Here is a 20,029-nt window from a genome sequence, read left to right as displayed (position 1 = left end):
GTAGAAAAATAACTTATAGCTCAGCATTGGTCATAACATTTACTTATAAAATATGTTCTTTGTTATAGATTTAACTACTAAACAGCATTTAAAGTAGTGAAATGACATTAAGTGCTTAAATACCAATTTATGGTACACATAATGACACAGCTACACAAGGAGCCATTCAGCTGCATGGATAATGTGTGTTTAGTCTTCTGTTGAATATACAGGGCTTGCATACTTGTTTACAGTGTTCAAAGTTCAACAGTTTCTTGTAACTGAGTATTTTTCAATAGTCTTATGCCCACTTTTACTTTCATTTTCAGGGAAGTTTATTTTTATCCAGGCCTTTGCAAAGTAACAGTCTTTTGTTTCGTTTACTCTGGAAGTTGTGCAACATGTTTTTCAGTAATTTCTTTAGATTTCAGTCCACATTTGACCCGTTTTGCCTTATCTTCACGACGGTGGGCTTTGCAGAAAATTAAAAAGCACATCACTTGATGTGAAAACACCTCCAAACTGTGTTTTGTAAATGGCAGATTTATGAGTTTGTTGTGTCACCAAGTACTTGGACAGATGCAGTGCTGGGAAGTATGAGTTTAAGGTTTTTCTGCTGAACATGAGAAAACTCACCAAGTAAGACACTGATATAATCATGACACATTTTGAATCATGAAACTAAATTCTGAATCTGTTCCCAGTCTCTGACCTTGTTTTGTGCAGTGGCGAGAGACCAAAACAAAGCAGGGCTGGAATCCAATAATAAGGTTGCTTTGATACAGTTTTATTAAAACAAACATCAAACACAACAGCAAACAACTACATGTAAGTTATATATTAAAGATGGCATGTTTTATATACAAAGTGGAAACAAATGACAACCAGGAGAACCCTTAAGATGAGGAAATAAACAGGAGAACAATAAATGCTGTAATTATGACAGGTGTACACCTCTGATGACAACAGTGGTAAATTGAAGCAGGGCTTCGGAAATGCTCCAGATGGTGATTTAAACAAAGGAGATGAAACAGAATTTGATAGGAACACCTGAAGGCTCAGATATCTCCTCTGTGGTTTCTCCTGCCACAAACATTAATTTCAACTACTTGTTTTTAAACAATTTAGAGAGAGTACCATGTTTCAGCAGCAGCAGGGACAAAGATGCAGGTGGTCTCACAGCCTGGTCAGCAGTGACCATTTGTTTATTTTTCTACACAAACATAACCATCTGTTGCTCAACTCATGGCATGCACGCTGCAGAGCTCAGCTCCTTTTTGTTTCCACTTTCCTGGAAAACAACTTAATGCAGACAAAAACTGCTACACCTATGTCATCCAGCTTCCGGCTACCTCCCTGGTAAGCCAGCCTTTGTTGTGACTCACTAAAGCAATACCAGAACAAAATAGGTCAGGGTACAAACAAGAACACTGTAGGGATGAAAAGCTTAAAATCACTCTCTGCCTCCGTCTCTTCTTCTCCTCCTCTCTAGATTCTCTTTCCAAAATATCCCAAGAAGTTTCCCCTGTGGGACTGCCTAATTATGGGGCTTTTTAATGCAATGTGGTTTTTTAAATTGGGTCACTTTCTGTACATGTGTGCCACCTCCAGGTCATCAACCACGGTAGTGATAGGAGGACACGAGTGGGACTTGATGCTGTTATGTTTGCTGAGAGCTTCGTCGAAGTCCAGCTGCTGGCTGTTGATACTGATCTCCATGCAGCCGTAGTAAAAGGCCGTCACAGGGGTGGTAGGCAAAGGGATGTCTTCTGAAGGAGAGAAACACAGTAACTGTTTGATGGGTTGTTATGACACCAAGTATCGTTGTTCATGTTACTTTCAATATGAATGGGTCCTTGTTTTGGTGCTTTTAATCTAGTGCAGTCATCTAGTTAAAGGTTTTCTGATTCCTTTCATTCTCAGCTCTGCTTAGTGCTAATCATGAAACATGAAAAACAATAAACACCTCCTGCTAAGCTTCAGCATGCCGTCACCATTGTCACTGTGACTATGGCAACATGTGGATATTAGCATTAGCAGCTCAAAGCACCACTGTTCACACAAGGCTCACAGATCCAGCAGGAAAGGCAACACATTCAAGAGGATAACCTGCATGAAAATCTCAAAACCCTTTATTCATTTTGATCACACATCAAATGCTTATGCTTAAATTCCTTCATAATTACTAACCAGGTATTCCACCAATGTATGTGCTGACAGGGTTTTGCATGGTGCTGTTGAGGAGTTCCAGCTCCTTCTGCAGGGCACTGGACTCCATGTAAGTCACACTGGAGGAGTCAGCTGAGATCAGGATTTCTGTGGGAGTCACGTTCAGCTGCACCATCAGCCGATCAGGGTAACACAGCATCACAGTGTCCAACGTGGCCACCGAGGCATCGTGCAGGAACACCTGCAAGTTCTGGAGAGCACATTGGTTTAAGGATGATAGACAAGTGCTTATTTTCAGCCAAAATGTGACCAAACTTACAGCAGCATCTTTTCCCTTTGGTAGAACAGCCACTGACAGGGGGACTGTGTTGTTGTAGACAACAGCAAAGAGGACACCTGTGCTGGTGGATGGACGAATGTTCATCTTTATATCCATTTTCCAGCTTCCAGAATCACCTGGTTACACACATGCATGCCAAGAAACATTTATTCCTTTTGTCAGGTTATAAATTTAGGATTCTCTACAAACTTTTAACAAAATAACTTCCCACAGGTCTGTTATATCATTCTCAAAATTACATGGTTGTAAACTCATAGAGGGTTCTGTTATAATGTGGAACACAGACACGACCAGCCTATACATGTCAGCAATGCAGCAACTTTGGCCTTTGACCATCAGTCATTCAGTCATGGTTCTAAATATCCAACGGCTGTTAGTTATAATGTCCCCAGTGATTTGTTTCCAGCATCATCTCACAGATCAAAAGTCAGAGAGGTTCCCACTCACTCTAAAGGACACACCCTGGACTTGGTCTGCTGTTCTGGTCTTACTCCCTCGAATCTTTCTGCTACTGAAATCCCCATAACTGACCACTTCCTCCTTTCATTTAACCTCACTCTCTGCTGCTCTTCTACCAAGCCAACCCGTCTCATCTCGTTCCGCAACATCAAGAACATTGATATGGACATTCTCACTACCAGTTTGGACAATGTTCAGACTCCGGACTTCTATTCTACTCCTGATGATTTGTTGTTATATTATAATAATTGTCTACACACTGTCCTTGATTCTCTGGCTCCTGTAAAAACCCACTGTGTTTCCTTCGCTCGCTCGCTCTGCTCCCTGGTTTACCTCTGACCTCCGAGCTCTGAAGGCCAAAGCTCGGCAGCTAGAGCGTAAATATAAGAAATCTGGTTTAACTGTTGATTCAGAAATCTATAAATACCACGTACTTCAGTATAAAGACTCCATTACCATGCCAAACAAAGCTTCTACTCTGGTATTATCAGTTCTTATGAGGGTAATGCAAGGACTCTGTTTTCAGTTTTCAACAAGCTAATTCAACCCCCCAACGCTTTACCACCGCACTTCTATTCCTCTGAAACATGCAACTCCTTGATGCTGTTCTGGACTACGAAAATCAATAACATCCACCAGCAACTCAGATCAAATGTTGTGTCTACGCCCTCTCCAGAACCTCTTCTCCTTTTTGAGCCGTTTTCCACTTTTCATCTTCCTGATTTATCTGATATTTCCGAGTTCATGTGTAAATCAAAGCCTGCCACATGTCATCTTGACCCCATGCCCACGGGGCTTGTGAAATCCTGCCCCTCTTCTTTACTCCCACTCATTTCTGCCATCATTCACTCTTCTCTCACCACCGGTATTGTTCCCTCCTTATTGAAGACTGCTCTAGTCACTCCTATACTGAAAAAACCTTCTTTAGATCCTAACAACTTTAACAACCTCCGTCCGATTTCCAATCTACCCTTCATTTCTAAGATACTCGAAAAAGTGGTTGCAGCTCAACTTCATTTACACCTGGTTAATAATAACATCTACGAGAGATTTCAATCTGGTTTTCGCTCATGTCACAGTACCGAAACTGCTCTACTTAAAGTCACTAACGATCTTCTAATCGGAGCTGACTCTGGTCTTCTCACCATTCTCATCCTTTTAGATCTGAGCTCAGCCTTTGACACCATTTCTCACTCTGTCCTTCTAAGCAGACTTTCCTCTCTCGGCATCTCTGACACACCCCTCGTCTGGTTTCAATCATATCTCCTCGACCGCTCCCAGTTTATTCAACTAAGATCATTCCGCTCTCGTCTATTCCCCGTCACCTCTAGTGTACCCCAAGGCTCAGTTTTAGGCCCTCTTCTCTTTATAATATACATCCTCCCTCTAGGTACCATCTTCCGCAAATTTGATCTTCAGTTTCACTGTTTTGCTGATGACACCCAGTTATATCTCTCTTGCAAACCTGATTCCTCCCTCCCACCTTCTTCCCTTACAGAATGTCTATCCGAGTTAAAATCCTGGTTTACCTCTAATTTTCTAAAGCTCAATGAGGATAAAACTGAGATCCTCCTTATTGGCACCAAATCCAACCTTTTGAAGGCAAACCATTTCTCACTCACCATCGATAACTCCACAGTTTTCCCTTCTCCTCAGGTTAAGAGCCTTGGTGTCATCCTAGACAGTTCACTTTCCTATAAATCTCACATCAATAATCTCACCCGTTCTGCCTACTTCCATCTACGTAACATTAACAGATTCCTTCCTTCTCTTTCCACCCAGTCTACGTCCATTCTTGTACACAGTCTTGTTATTGACTATTGCAATTCTCTTCTGCATGGTCTCCCCCAAAAATCCCTCCATAAGCTTCAACTGGTTCAGAACTCTGCTGCTCGCATTATCACCAGAACCCCCTCCTACCAGCACATCACCCCTGTTCTTCAGGAACTTCACTGGCTCCCTGTGAAATTCCGGATAATTTTCAAACTTCTTCTGCTCACCTTCAAGGCCATTCATAACCTAGCTCCTTCTCACCTTTCTGACCTGTTAACCACCACTTGTTCTGCCCGTTCACTTCGTTCTTCTTCTTCTATCCAGCTTACTGTACCTTCCTTCCGCCTCACCACCATGGGAAGCAGAGCTTTCAGCTGCTCTGCTCCCAGGCTGTGGAACTCTCTGCCCCCTGAAATAAGAAATATTGGTTCTCTCCCCCAGTTTAAATCCCAACTCAAAACTCATCTGTTCAAATCTGCATATTCACTGTGAATCCACTGTTTGTTCATTTTATCTTGTGCTTGTATTTTATTGTTCTTATTCTCCCATTGTTTTACTAAGTGTTTTATTCTATTGTAAAGTGTCCTTGGGTGACTTGAAAGGCGCTCATAAATAAAATTTATTATTATTATTAGGGCTGAACGATTATGGAAAATAATCTAATTGCGATTTTTTGCCCCAATATTGCGATTGCGATGCGATATGCGATTATTTTTTAAGGTATTTGTCTTCTGTATTATTAAACAAAGACAAGCAATACATCATATAGTATGGCCAATACTATATTACATTAATTTTAAACTGTTCTTTCCTGGAAGACAGACCTCTGTTATGATGACATGAGGTGATGCATGAATTGATGACTGACATTTTTATTTAACTTCTTCAATCACAACAGTATATTTGAACATACACAATAGTTTATTTTTAGCTTACAAACATCTGAGCATAAAGTGCTGACAAGGAACCCTGGTGTAAACATTAAAATGAAAGTCAGTACAATGTGCAGATTGCAGAAATATACATAAAAAAAATCAGTGGCTTTACCACACTCAGTTTTTCGACATCTGTGAACTACTAGACAGTCATTCAATTAAAAAATAATATTAAATAAATAAAACTAATAAATAAAAAATACACACATCTTACTGATCTCTGCAGTCAGTAACATTACACATAAAGTGCAAACATAATAGCAATTGTATAAACACACACACACAAACACGCCTTTAAAGTTTAAAGGCGTGAAATTGGACGGTCTAGCCTTCTGAATCAGAAGGCTAGTTCTGATTAGCGTCACCGCTGTCTCGGTGGAGTTTAATAAACTCGGCCGTCTGCTTCTTGCTATCTAAAATATAACCAGACACTGGTGTAAATTCTCGACTGTCTCATACTTCTGTTTAATAAGTTTTCTGTTTGACGTTTAGTCAGCTGTGTGAAAACCAAGGAGGAACCCACCCGGGGGATTAATAAAGTTTTATTTTATCTAATCTAATAACTTTAATCTCAGCCAAACCGATTTACTCACGAACAAACAAAACACTGAAAAAAGCCCAACAATAACATTTTTAGGTTGTCTAAGTGACTTATATATTACGTTTAACCCGAGCAGCGAAACTCCGCGGTGATCTGAAAATGATGTGCCGGGAGTTGTGCCGTTCTCGGCCGCATCAGTAACCCTCGAGCTCCCGGCTAGCTGTCGAGCTGGTGGGTAGCAGACGCCTCTGAAAACGTCGAAGCACTTTTGCAAATATGGGATATCTTGATAAACCGAGCAGATATTTGATGTTTACACAACTACTTTCTCGCCTGAAAATATGTTAAAAGTTTATTTTGTGACCCAGAAAGATTAGTATGAGTAATTTTAAAACTTAGTAGCGGCCGCCATTGCTGGAAACTGGAGTTTGGCTGGGCTGCGCTATGAATTCTGGGATATGGTAGTAATTTGGACAGCCTTCGGCGCGTCGCTGTGACGTAATCGGTCTACAAATGCGGCCTCAGGAGGATGCAGCCCATGAATTGTATAATATAATCGCAGTATAATCGCAGCCTTTGCGGTTAGAAAATTGCACTTGATCATGTCGCGATATTATCGCAAATGCGATATATCGTTCAGCCCTAATTATTATTATTATTATTATTATTTAATGAACATGACTGTGAATTCAGTGTACTGCAGTGACCTCTGCAGTCACCTGATCTAACCAGGAAACCTCTGGGATATGGCAGAACAGAAGATTGGCAGCATTAACGTGCAGCTGAACAATCTGCAAAAATGATGTGTGATGAAATCAACATGGAGCAGTGTCTCAAATTAGTGGAACAGCTTGTGGGATCTATAACACCATCAAATGAAGCTGTTTTGAGAAGAAGGCCTTATCCAGTGTTAGTATGGCTTTCTAATGACGTGCTGGGTAAAAGTCTAAGATCTGGCCAATGTATATGGCCGTCACATGATTTTCACAAGCAGATCATTCAGTTCCGGAGCCCCTTGTTCCTTCTATATGTAGCAATGGGAGTTTCTGTATCAAATAAGCTTTTTTATAGTTCTGTATTGTCATGATCCAGCTCAAGATTAATCACGAAAAATGGTAGAGACACAACTTGAAGAAAAAATTAAGAAGGATCTACTTTCAGTCGCTCCTTTCTTCACAAGAAGTAACTCCACATGTTTGATTTGGCAGATATTCACACCAGATGTTGGGAAGGACCAACCTTAAAGGGATTTGTCTCTCCTCTCAGGATTTACCGAATTGTTAGCGAAATTAAGCAAAGACCATAATTAACTTAACGAGGCATGCTAATCAGTGTGTCAGCAGGTGTGTCGTGTTGTGTAGGGTAAACCTAAAGTAACCAGGCAGAAGTCAACCAAACAACATCAAGATAATAATAACAATAATTGTTATGATTCAGGGCCATGCATCAGGATTCATGAACTGTGTCTCATGTTATGTCCAGGTTACCTGTAGGCTGGGGACGTAACATGATAATGCAATGAACAGGTGACCTATCCAGGGTGGCCACACACTGGCATATGCTGGTAACGCAGCAAAAAAGGTTTGCTAGTCAAGCTCTTGGATATGGGAGGTCTGGGAGGTGCAGTACACCAGAGCAAGCAACGACATCGAAAAAATAGTTCCTTGTAATGCTACGTTATTTCGAGAACAGAAAGAGTAACCTCAGGTGCACTTTACCTCTCCAACATTGGTGCTCTCTGAGACACACAACAGACACACAGCATACTTTATGTTACTGTTGTGGGTATCACTGGGATGTACAGTATGTCTCTTTAGAATTCCTGCTGCTGATAGATGCAAATGAAAAAACTTCTAAAGGTATCTGGAAAAAGTCTGTTAGTCCAAAAGCCTGTTTTTTATTTTTTGTCTATTTCTTTAGGAACAGTTGGATGGATAAGGGTGGCTTTGGTGCTCGGGGTTTCCATGTGCACCTGGGGACAGTTTACTTTATCAAGCTGGTGTATCTAAGGAGTAGCATGGCAACTGTTTCCTGCCTGATCATTGTTTCAGCCTCTTTGGTAAAAAGCCCATTACGACAATGTTCTGATTAATATTTTGACATTATTAGTGATCTTCATCACTGCACTGTTTATGCACCAGGAGAACAGTGCCAGCCAGCATTCCTCTCTCCGGACCAACACGTCAATGTTCAACCTGTCTGCAGGATTACTTACCCGGATTATTGCTTACCAGCTGCCTACCCCTTTCCTCCTCGTCTCATCTGCCTCTCCTAAATTCCCAGCTGCCTACCTGCTGTACATCGCCCGCTTCTTCAGTAAAAAGTGTGATGAGTAAGCTCTCATTAACAGTACACAATGTTTACCCTTCACCAGCCTCTAACTGATGTTTTCCCTTTTCCATCAGATTCCTCAAACTGATCACATCCCTTTGAATCCGCTTTTAGCAGAAGATAACAGTATGCAGTTGTCAAGGGAGCCCCCCAGTGGACTGTTATCTTTAGACTTCTCCAGAGGGTTGATTTTAACAGACCACTCCAATCACATGAAAAAGATCTTATCGTAAGATGATAGTAAGGGCTAAAACATAAAACCTATGAAACTTCATAAAACCTATGAAGCGCCTTGAGGCCACTTTTGTTGTGATTTGGCGCTATATAAATAAAATTGAATTGAATTAAAAACTTTATAGTGAATTGAGGTCATCCTTGCCTTTGATGAGAAAAGTGGACCCAAAACATGCCAGCAAAATGTCTCTCACGGCTCATAAAAGATCACAGGTCTTCCTTTAATGCATCATATGATAAGTTTAGATCTATATCAGCTGTATCAGCAGGTCTTTGCACAAACCTAACAGGACTAGCTGTGTGGTATTTTACACTCACTATGTTCCTGTGTTAATTCAGAGTTCTCAACCCACTGCATTAATTCCCCTCTTAAAGACTTTAAACCAGGGAACTGCACAAAAACTAAATTTAAGAGCTGCTGCTGTAATGCCTTTAAGCTGTTGGTGTAGACCAAATGCAGACGCCAAATGTTCCCTGAGGGATTAATAAAGTGTAACATAACTTACTCACTGTAGTCTATGTTGAAGTGTGCTAGTCCCTCCCCGGTGAAGAAAGATCCTCGTTCTACATGCACGAAACAGTGTTTACTTGTCTTCTGCTGGATGACCTCCTTTACCCCAGACGCCCCCTGATTCATCAAGTTCCAACCCCGGATGCAGCCATCCAGCCTGGGGTTGATCTGATAAACAAACAGTGCAGTAGCGTGAACTTCTGCTCTTTAACACAATGTCTCAGCCAACAAATTTAAATTCACACAGGTTTAGTTAACACTAAAATCCCCTCCCTGCTGTATCTTGTCTCCTGGGAAGGTTAGTTATGTGTGAATGCCTTGGAATGAACAGCTTACAGGCTTGATGACATTGTCGGTGCGGTTAGGCAGGCCAGCGATGTAAACTTTGGTCTCCAGCTTGCCATTGACTGATGTGAAGAGACTCTCGGGGCTGTTAATGCTCATCACAGCTTCCCTGCTGATCTTCACACTGATGCTGCTCTCCAGCTCATCCACAGAGATCTGTGTGTCACACGTAACACTAAATCATAATACAGCACGTCACTGTTATCATGTACTTTGCACACTACATGTTACCACAGCGTAATAGACTTCTCATCATTTTAGTTCGTCAATTTAGTCTTAAGGATTTATGTTCACTATATGATAACAAAGTGACAGACTTTCTCACCACATGCCATTGTCCATCATTGATTGCTTTTCCTCCGCTGGTAACCTTAGATGTGTGCTGGTTTTTGAACTGGACTTCAATGCGACCGCCCCTGAGTCCCACCATGAACCACGAGCCTTCAGAAGACTCAGCATACAGAACAACTCCCTCTGGGTCAAAAGTACGCAAGTCAAACTCGGCTGCAAACCTACCAGGAGGAAGACAGGTAAATTTACACAGTAACTAGAATACGGCCCTTCTCATTAACCTGCAGGTAGTGATGAATAACATGTAAGACCCTAGCTGTGCCTTATTACTTGTTACCACTGCAAAAAAAAGTAAGGGCAGCATTGTGCACAATTTCCAGAATTACCTGTCTCTTTGAATTATGGCCATGTACCATGACCCCCTCCCCACAAAAAAAACATACCACCTAAATTTCACAAATGTTCTTTTCCAAGTTGTCTTCTTATTGTTTTAACCACTTTTAGATCCCTCCACTAAAGTCCAGGTAGGACCGCAAACCTTGTGCATCTGCAGTGCACAATGGATCTCAACAAAGTAGCAACCCTGTAACTTGATTTTCAGATGGTGTGCAGGGCTCGCAAAATTTCACAATGCCTGGTAGCCCTTCGGGCAGGAACTCTTCAGTTTTTGGTAGCCCAAAATAAATTTAAGTAGCCCGAATAAAAAAAAAGAGATTATTTTTAATGTATAATATTGTAAAGGAAACAAAACATCAATCAAAAAAATTGTTAAAACAAATTACAACTACTGTATAATAATTACAATAATCAACTAAAATATTTTGTTCTAATTGAACAGAACTTTCTGTGAACTTGTAAGAACTGTGTCTGTGTCAGATTCTGAATCTGAAAGAGAGGAGATCTCTGCACAAGCAATCTACCTTGCTACCCCGGTGTTCTGCAAGCCACATTTTTAGATCCATCCATTCTTGTAGAATTTTCTCTTTCTCTTCCTCATCTAGCAAAAAGGCAAAATGTGTGACAAGATAATACACCTCTTCAGCCCCATAATTTGCCAGCTCTTCTCTGGGGTAGGGAAGAGTGGAAGGGTAAAAACCTTGAAACAAGAGAGAGGCTTTTGTCCATGTACTTGACTGTTTTGTCAATAATCTTCTGAATCGCTGCACCAAAGCTGTCTCTGCAATTAAACGTCACTCACCAATCAGTACTACCGCTCTTTATACACAGTTTGTGCGATCGCACTGAGTTCGTAACTGAGTTACAAGATTCTAAAAGTAATTCATTACTTGAAAAGTAACTATTGCGTTACTTTTAAAAAAAATGTTTATCCCTCTGGGGTCCAGGGTATAACTGGCCATTTTTAAACACTTTTGATTTTACCTCTACATTTCACCTTTGAAAACTATTTACTTGCCTTGTTTGGTATCATCCTTTTCAGCACAACCTCACATGGCTGAATTTACAGTTATGTTTTCATTTTGACATACTGTATTAACACAACTGATCTAAAATCAGACAAAAAACATAAAATCCGAGTAGAAGGAGTTATATTTTTTACTGTAACAACCACAAACATGTTTAATCTTATTTCATAACTTTAAATGCAAATTTAATTTTTGTCAATTTTAAAATCATATGCACCATTTACCTTTTACCCCCTTTTTTAATAACCATTTCAAACTATTTAAATAACAATCAGGTGTTCTGCATTCAATAAGATGCCACACAAATTATTTGTGCCACTCCAAACATTTCTGCCCACTATAAAGGAGAACATCACAGCCTGATACCTGCAGGTCTGACAGCAGGAGGTGTACCACTCCTCCTGTTTTCTACCTGGAGACAGCAGTCGCCTCATTGTTCTGACACACAACACAAAACTATCCACAACACTACACACTAACTACACAAGACAACACATGAACTACACACCCCAAACACGCTAAACGTCACGCTAAATCTCTCACATCTCAAAACTCGCTCTCTCGCTGCTGTCTTTCTCTCTCCCTCTCTCTCTCTCTCGCCGTCACTCCTAAAACTTCCCCCCTTCCTAAACAACCAAATGTCATGTTGCCATATCATATTTGATTGGTCGACATGGTGCATTTTTCCACCAACACAAAAGGGGTGTTTTTTGTTTTGTTTGTTTTTTTGGTCATAAGCAGAGAGTGCTTGCTAGCACTGTCCTTAGACAGTAAACGTGATGAAACTATTTAGGAAAAAACACAGCGTATATATTGCTTATCATGACTCTGGTTTTACGCACAATTTAAAAACTGGTATATATCACCTTGTTGGTTTGTCATCTTAAGTGTCATCTAACCACGACTACTTTATTCTTCCTCAGTCAAACACCAGCACTCATGCGATTGTTTTGCCCCCTAGCTCCAGGTGTTGCGGCAATCACTGCTAGAAAGTGATTGCCCCGCGCGGGAGCATGCGCAGCTGCTTAAAGCTGTAGCGTCCAGATTACTTATGTAGGCAGCTACTTCCGTGCAACTGATATAAGATGCAGTAAGCTGAACACAGCTTCAACCGTCTGTTTGTTGAAAAATAGTAACCGCATTTTCTTGTTAGTAACGCTAACGGCGTTGTAACGACAGAAATAGTAAGTAGTTAGATTACTCGTTACTAAAAAAAAGTAACGCTGTTACTTGTAACGCCGTTATTTCCATCACTGGCTATGAGACCCTGTTGATTCAGGGCTGAGACAACAGTGAAAACCTTTAGCATAAAAAAGTAACATCTTTGCACTACATGTATTGTGACTCTTGGTCCTCTACATTAATACGTGTGTGTGTTTCTGTGTGTGTGACAAACACCTACTTTGTGTTCTCCGGCAGGCGGAAGCGCAGGTAGATGACAGGAAGGCCTGCGAACTGCTCTCCCAAGTAAAGCATCTCAGGGTGTTTTTCCTCAAGCAGGTTGAGACACACGGGGATCCTCTTGCAGTTCTGCCTATCCTGTGCCAGATGCAAACCCTGGCGACCATCGCAGTAGCACAAATAGCTGCCCTGAGTGTTTATACAAACCCCCTTGCACACGTTCATCTCACACTCGTTCATGTCTGCAATGACAGGTTGGGAAGACTTTATTAGCAGTGACCCTTGATTCTGCGTCTGGGTGATAAATTTGAAAGCTTACCATCACATGTCCTGGAGGTGAAGTTATATTTATATCCCACAGGACATCTGCAGTCGTAAGTGCCTGGTATGTTGACACATTCAGCTTGCCTTCCACAGATGCTGCGGTATAGCAGGCATTCATTGACATCTGGAAGGTGTGATGGGAAAAGTGACGATGAGCAAACAGAGTGGTTGGAATCTGAACTTCAGAATAAGGAAGTAAAGTGTCATTTTTGCTACTCGGATGAAGTACAATTAATACACATAAAAGACAATCTGATTTCTTTTAATGTTTCAAATGAAAAACACACTTTAATGAATTGCCTTACTGTAGTGCAAGCAGAGATACAGACAGGTGAAAAAGAAGGATTTCGTAGGTCTCTGTGCAGTCGTTTAGTAGAAATAACTTGTAGTAATTGTTTTCTGTGTTTATCGGTTTCTCACATTGCTGTGAAGGAATTTGGACCATCTCTTCTTTACATCATTGCCTCAGTTCATTCAGGTTTGTGAGCTTTTCTCTTAAGGTCCCGCAGCAGCATTTAGTTAGGTTGAAGTCTGCACTTTGACTGGGCCATGGCAGCACCTTGAGTCTTTTTTAAAAAAAAAAACATGCTGTTGTTGATTTGCTGCTCTGCTTGGGATCATTTCCCTGTTGCATGACCCAATTTGGACCAAACAGTCCCACATTTAACTCCAGATTACTTTGGTACACAGAGGAGTTCAGAGCAGACTTAACGTCTGCCAGGTGCCCAAATCATCTCCCCTCCACAACCGTGCTTGACAGATGGTGTGAGGTGTTTGTGCTGATATGCTGTGTTTGGTTTTCTCCAAACATGATAGATAGATAGCATAAAGAATAAAAATAGTATACAGTAAATTCTGGCCAATGATCACTCCAGCCTTGTGAATATTTTTTTTGATCCTGAAACAGAGTGCTCTCTGCCAATGCAAACTGAACACTCTCTGAGAGATAGTCAGCAATCCAGGAGACAGTGTCAAGGTCCCTGGGTCTTTGACACAGGTTCTGGGCTAGTTGCTGTTTTCTGGTTTTGTATTTCAATTATTTTGTATTTCAGTTTTTACATTAGTTGATAAGTTTATTAATCACCTTTTAGTTTTCCTATTCTGTCTTTCCAGTCGTGTCTCTGTTTCCTATCTTCTGTCTTTGTGTCAAATGTATATATCTTAGTCCTGGTCTCAGCATTAGTTAATTTCTGTTTTATTTTGATAATGTACATGGGATGAGAGAATATGCTAAATTTTGCTTCTCTTTTCTCATTATCCCTGATCAGCGTCATCTGTGCCACGTTTCCTCATTATCCTCAGTGTGTATAGTTTGTCTAAGTCTCAATCCAGTTAGTTAGTTAGCTGTTTTTCTCTGTCAGGTTTCCAGCATTAAATAAGACTCTGATTTTTAGGAGGGGGGGGGGGGGGTTCTGTTGAATAATGCACTTTGGATCATGCCTCCCTCATGTGACAGACAGTAGATGATGTGACACTCATCCTAAAAAGTGTCTGACTCAGGAGAGATGGTTAAATGGTATTAAAGAAACTGGAAATATCAAACAACATGATTCTCCCAATGCCAGTGGAAGTGAGCATGCTACAGCAGGTAAATAACAACATCCTCCATATGAGGCTGGTAAACAAACTGAAAAGGCTCAAACGCATATTTCACTTGAGAGCTAAGCCGGGCCAGAACCAGTTCTCCAGCATTTTCATAACATGTGACATCAAGGTACATGGTCTGATGTTGTTAAGCCCTGATGGAGCAGCTTTCATTGGTACTAGTACTACACATGGCGTCTTTCTTCCACGGCACTAGAACCTTTTGAAGAGGTGAAGAGATGCTGCAGGATGCCAGACAGCCAGACAGCACAGTGCATCAGGATCCTGGGATTGATGCCATTGGAGTCTGCAACCTCGCCTTGATGTAGCTGTTCCAGAAGTGGGGTCAGTTTCTCTGAGCGTTGCACGGTCTGAACTTGGGTTGAATTTGGTCACATTGTGCCAAACGTCTGCTTTTACAGAGTTTTCATAAAACTGCACAGAGTCCTTTGAAAACTTCCATTTTCACATAGCTGTATGCGCACAAAAGCTGCTTTCACAGACGTACTGGTTACTTTGGGAGGTTAACAATACACTTCCACATGCACACTTCCATTACATACTTATTTATTCTATATTTGCTACAACGACTATTGAGTATTAATGCAAATTAAAGACAGTCTGAAAATCTCATCATGGTTTCTCAGAAAGGGTAGACAGTGACCCCTGTGACACTATTTTACAGGAATATAAACATTTTCTAAACAAAAACGTAGACTGTGCTCAAGTATGGGAAATCTTATCACAGTGGTGATAAGATTTCTCTCTGGGGAGCTCAAAGATTCTTTTGGCATCTCCGGAAAAATGGAATCCAAAAATTATCAAAAATTTAATGCATATAAGTAAATAATTTCTAGTTATCGTAACTGGCAGATTGATTTTAATAAAATATCTTGAATCCCTAAATAATAGGTTATAATAACTGATTTCTACTGACAGGCTGTGTTATCTAACAGTCCATCAAAAAATAAATAAATAAAGAGGGCAAATTTATCAGTCTGACTCAGTACATGTTTGTGAAGACTTTGAACTCAACATGCAGTGGTCAGCCTGAAAGACTAACAGTGACTAGATTGCCCACACACACCAAAACAAGATGCAGAGAAATCAGGCAACGATAAGCACGGACAGTTTAAGCATGTTTTTACAGCTCTGAGCTACGAGCCTGCTGGTGTGTTTACAACAATCAGGATGAACCATCTTTTCAGATGTTAAAAGCTTTCCCCTTCCTCTTACATAAGGAGTCACCTCAGGTCAGCTTTGCAAAAAACAAGTGGTGTGGCCCCAGAGGGTAACAGCTGGAGGAGCTGATCTTTTTTTAAAATTTGTTTTGCAATGCATCCATATGAATAAATAAAAAAGAAAGTAATTAGAATTATATCCTGTATGCTCAGCTGCCATGTAAAACTCTGCTGGTGACGTGTCTCCAACAGAGGGACCGTAAAAAACAGAGCTGGCACACACGTGACACAAACAAGTGTATATAAGGAAAATCAGTTAAGCCTAATTATTATTAAAATGACCATCCAGTAGAGTCTTACCCATGCAGTTGATGTTGTCGGTGAGTATGTAGCCTTCTTCACACATGCAATGGAAGCTACCTGGGATATTCTGACATATTTGATTACATCCGGCATGAAGTTCAGGATCTGAACACTCATCGACGTCTGCCCAATCGATACGCCGCACAAAAATAACAGCAGCAGGTTCCATAGATTAGGAATGAATGATTGCTGGATGTATTTTGGTAAAAAATGATGAAAAATGTTTAAAATGCCAAAAGACTAAATGAGAACTCACCTTCCTCACAGCGCAGCCCCTTCCAGCCCTGCTTGCACACACATGTGAAGGCAGCCATGCCGTCCTCGCAGCGCTCTGAACCCTCCTTGTAGCATGGAAACGGCGTGCACTGATTACTGATCTCTGGTTTTGGAAACACAGCATTTGACAGCTACAGAGAAGTGTAACAGGCATATAAAAAGCTTAGTTTGAGGTTTAAGCTCACCTTTCACACAGGCACGTAGGTTAGAGGGGATGCCGGCATCTGAGTGCTGGCTATTTATGCCGACACGGTGTGAACCCAGACACGCTGCAGAAAAAAATGAGCGTTTATTTGAGACAAACAGTTCAAAATAGACAAAAATATTAAGAAATGTGATTCATTTAGCAGACTTACCAACATATTTAGGGTAAAAGTATTCCTGCAAAAAAGAAAAAAGGAAAAAAAAAGGCTGTTGATAGTTTGGTATTTACTGATAAGGACAGAAAGGAGAAAATGCAGCTGCATCTTTAGCTTTTACTATTTTACAGCAAGAGCCCAAACAGATGAGACGGAGACATTTAGAGACAAAATCAGAGCAAGAGATAAGGCTGAGATGGTTTGGACATCTGCAGAGAAGGTATGGTGGATATTTTGGCAAAAAAAAATAATGACTAGGGAGCTGCAGGACAGGATTAAAAACACAGAGAGGATTTATGGATGCAGTGAAGGAGGGTTGATGTGACAGGGGAGGATGCTAGGGATAGGGTGAGATAGAGGTACATGATCCTCTGTGGTGCCCCCTAAAAGGAGCTGAAGATGAAGAAGCAGTAAATACTTGCAGTACAGATCTTTTTTTCCCTACTATAACTGAGCTTTTTCTTTCTATTTTGTACAGTATTTTATTCTATTTTGTTGGTACTTTATTCTATTGTATATAGTATCTCGTTCTTGCTGTATAGTATGTTATTCTATTTAATCTTCTCCTATTCTATTGAGTTTTTCTTAACTTTTACTGCTCTTAAACTTGTACTTTCTGTCGTGACCAAAAAAATTCCCACGTGTGGGACTAATAAAGGTTTATCTTATCTCTTATCTTAAACGACTTGGAGCTCCCTAACCACCGATTACACACCCTCGTTACTGTGTTACTAATCACGTTCATTAAAGCTCTGTGCCTTCATAATGTCATTAGTAACACATGCTGGATAACAGCCAAAAATCCAATCCACTGTTATAATTTTTGCTGCTTATTTCATCTTCTTCTTCACTGCCATCTAGTCACTTCAGTTTGACCTGGCTTTCCCTGTCAGCTCTCACCGTCTCCGGTTGGTTCTCAAAGATCTCCCTGGCCTCCTCCTTGTTGCACAGCTCCTCGATGCACTCCCTTTCCAGGTTGCCCTTCTTGCTCTCCTCAAACATTGAGTTGGCCCTCCTGTGCCTGCTCAGGAACTGCGAGGCTGTGCTCTGGCTCAAGACTATGGGAGACACAAACACTTATGTGTACAGCGCATGCATGTAGCACATCTTTTAACTGTGAGCTCTGTTTTGAGTCCAACAAACCTATTGCTGGTTAATATAAACACCTGTAACAACATTACAATAAAAAGAAATGACTGATGCCCGTAGGAATTAAAGCCTCCTCTGTCATGACAGCTCTCCCGAGGCTTCTGCCTAAATGGATGAAGAGGGCAGCTTAATTTCATTTAGATGAATTGGCCCGAAAAGAGGTAGGGAGTGTTATTGCGAAACCGCCATTTCTCAGAAATGACCCCTAGTTGCTGTAACAAGCACTTCACGTTGTTTTCCAAGCATTGTTTCATGGTGAACAACGGAGCCATGTGACCCTCACATATGCTAAAAGTGATTACAAAAATATTGAAGTCCTGAAACGGTTCCCAGCTGGTCTCATCCAGTCTGTGAACTGCTCTCTTCAAACTGGGACATTCTGACTAAACACTACAATCCAGCTCAACACGTAAAACCGCAAAACCTCAAGCGTACTTACACCGATAAGCATCGACCAGCGTCACCAGTAACACGAGACAAGCCAGGGGTTCCCCAAGAGCCCTCTTCTTTCTCCACATAGTCGAGCCGTTCCTCCTGCTAGGCCACGGTTTGGATGCGAGTAGAGACTGGCTGAGCGGCAGGTCCGTTAGGGAAAAAACTTTATTCTTCCCGAAAGTGTTTTTCGTCGGGTGAGATGGGGGGAGCACAGGCAGCTGCCAGCAGAGGGGTTATGTGTGTGTGTGTGTGTGTGTGTGTGTGTGTGTGTGTGTGTGTGTGCGTGTGTGTGTGTGTGTGTGTGTGTGAGGAGCGTGAGGAGAGGGGAGGCAGCTAGGGAACGCTGCACGCACGCTCACGCGCTCTGTGCCGTTATTTTTTCCCCCGAGCGTGCGCGTGCGGCTCGGCTCAGGCTGAACTCATGCAGAAAATAGGTTTACTAAAGGAGGCCCGGGACACACTGTGTAGGTAAATAACCACAAAACTCTGTGCTGAACAGGCTGCTCTAGTATCAGGAATAGTTATAATACTTTTAATTATTCTTAAAGTCCAAATTATCATTAATACCCCCCCCCCCCCCCCCACCGCGCGCACACACACACACAAACGTCACGCCAAAAAAGACGAGAAAAAAATGGCGCAAATGTCTCGCCGTTGCTAAGCATCCAAGAAAAGATGGCACTGCTAAACTACTATAAATGTTACAAGATTGGCATACTTAGGCAGGGCAATTCTAACAAAACAATATAAATCTGCTAATGTGAGTTTGTACAGTAGACTTTACTGATAAGTAATAAATGACACAGACACCAGATTTGCATTAATAATTGTTTCATTTGGTTACTCGGGGGAAAACACATCACATTTTCACCATTCATTCAATTGTTTTATGTACACAAATAACAGGCTTATTTTAATACTTTTAAAATATTTGTACAAAATACACTGTTCTCCCTTTTATAATATGTGTTTATCTGAAGAGGCATCTGACTGCAAAACATCAGCAGATGTGCATTGTTAATTTGTGATCACTTGACAGGCTTATCGAGGGCTTGTTAATATTATTGCATGCTGAAACACCGTTATTGCATAATTCATTCCTTTTATGGGTATCGGGGTTGGAGGAGTCATACCCACACCAACTTCGCTGGGAATTCTGGGAAGGTTTGAATGAAAGTTATAATAAATATGAGTTTCATAAACCTGAGGAGCGTTAGTAACCTGTAGGGGGAGGAAAACCTGAAAGAGATTAAACCCAGGCTGCTCTCTTAATATTTTTTTACTGTTCATAAGACATCTGGGGAGAATAGATTGGCAAAATCTTCTTGAAAAGAAACAGTGATTGTATATGAGAGGAAAGAGGGGATACGCTACGTCAGGCCAAGAGTGAAGTAACAGTGTCTTCAGTATAATTACAGGCAGTGATCTGCCTTTCCTGACCTGTAACACTGTTTGATCAATTGGCAACACAACCCATCATGTCAGTCACATGTGTCCACACTGACAAAAACAAGCACACACCCACATAACAGACACACACACACCTCATCCAGCTCAGATACACAGCAAAATTTCCGTATGACAAGATAGAAAACAGAGTCAAATTGTTGAGTCAAATTGTTGTC

At 41.1% G+C, this 20,029-nt stretch overlaps 1 protein-coding gene across 2 annotated transcripts; it reads right to left on the bottom strand.

Moving 5' to 3' along the window:
* Positions 1-767: 767 nt before the first annotated feature.
* Positions 768-18,685, bottom strand: pros1 (protein S). 2 transcript variants are annotated; one of them, XM_085403382.1, is made up of 14 exons: positions 18,409-18,682; positions 17,721-17,878; positions 16,818-16,842; positions 16,647-16,730; positions 16,442-16,564; positions 16,183-16,308; positions 13,053-13,181; positions 12,735-12,975; positions 9,943-10,129; positions 9,609-9,773; positions 9,272-9,440; positions 2,468-2,604; positions 2,170-2,398; positions 771-1,748 (listed from the first exon to the last, which is right to left on the bottom strand). In XM_085403382.1, exons 1-14 carry the CDS (start codon positions 18,485-18,487, stop codon positions 1,561-1,563), a joined length of 2,040 nt encoding a protein of 679 aa, XP_085259508.1. In that variant the 5' UTR covers positions 18,488-18,682; the 3' UTR covers positions 771-1,560. The 2 variants fall into 2 exon arrangements, with proteins under 2 accessions (XP_085259499.1, XP_085259508.1); XM_085403373.1 differs by having other exon boundaries at positions 768-1,748; positions 2,170-2,604; positions 18,409-18,685.
* Positions 18,686-20,029: the final 1,344 nt, after the last annotated feature.

This window comes from Rhamphochromis longiceps, linkage group LG1, assembly GCF_057381845.1.
Source record: "Rhamphochromis longiceps isolate RC_006_pf linkage group LG1, R_longiceps_female_GT1.1, whole genome shotgun sequence".
Lineage (NCBI taxonomy): Eukaryota > Metazoa > Chordata > Actinopteri > Cichliformes > Cichlidae > Rhamphochromis > Rhamphochromis longiceps.
The sequence above is the reverse complement of the archived record's forward strand: the minus strand, read 5'-3'. Positions and strand labels throughout refer to the sequence as shown.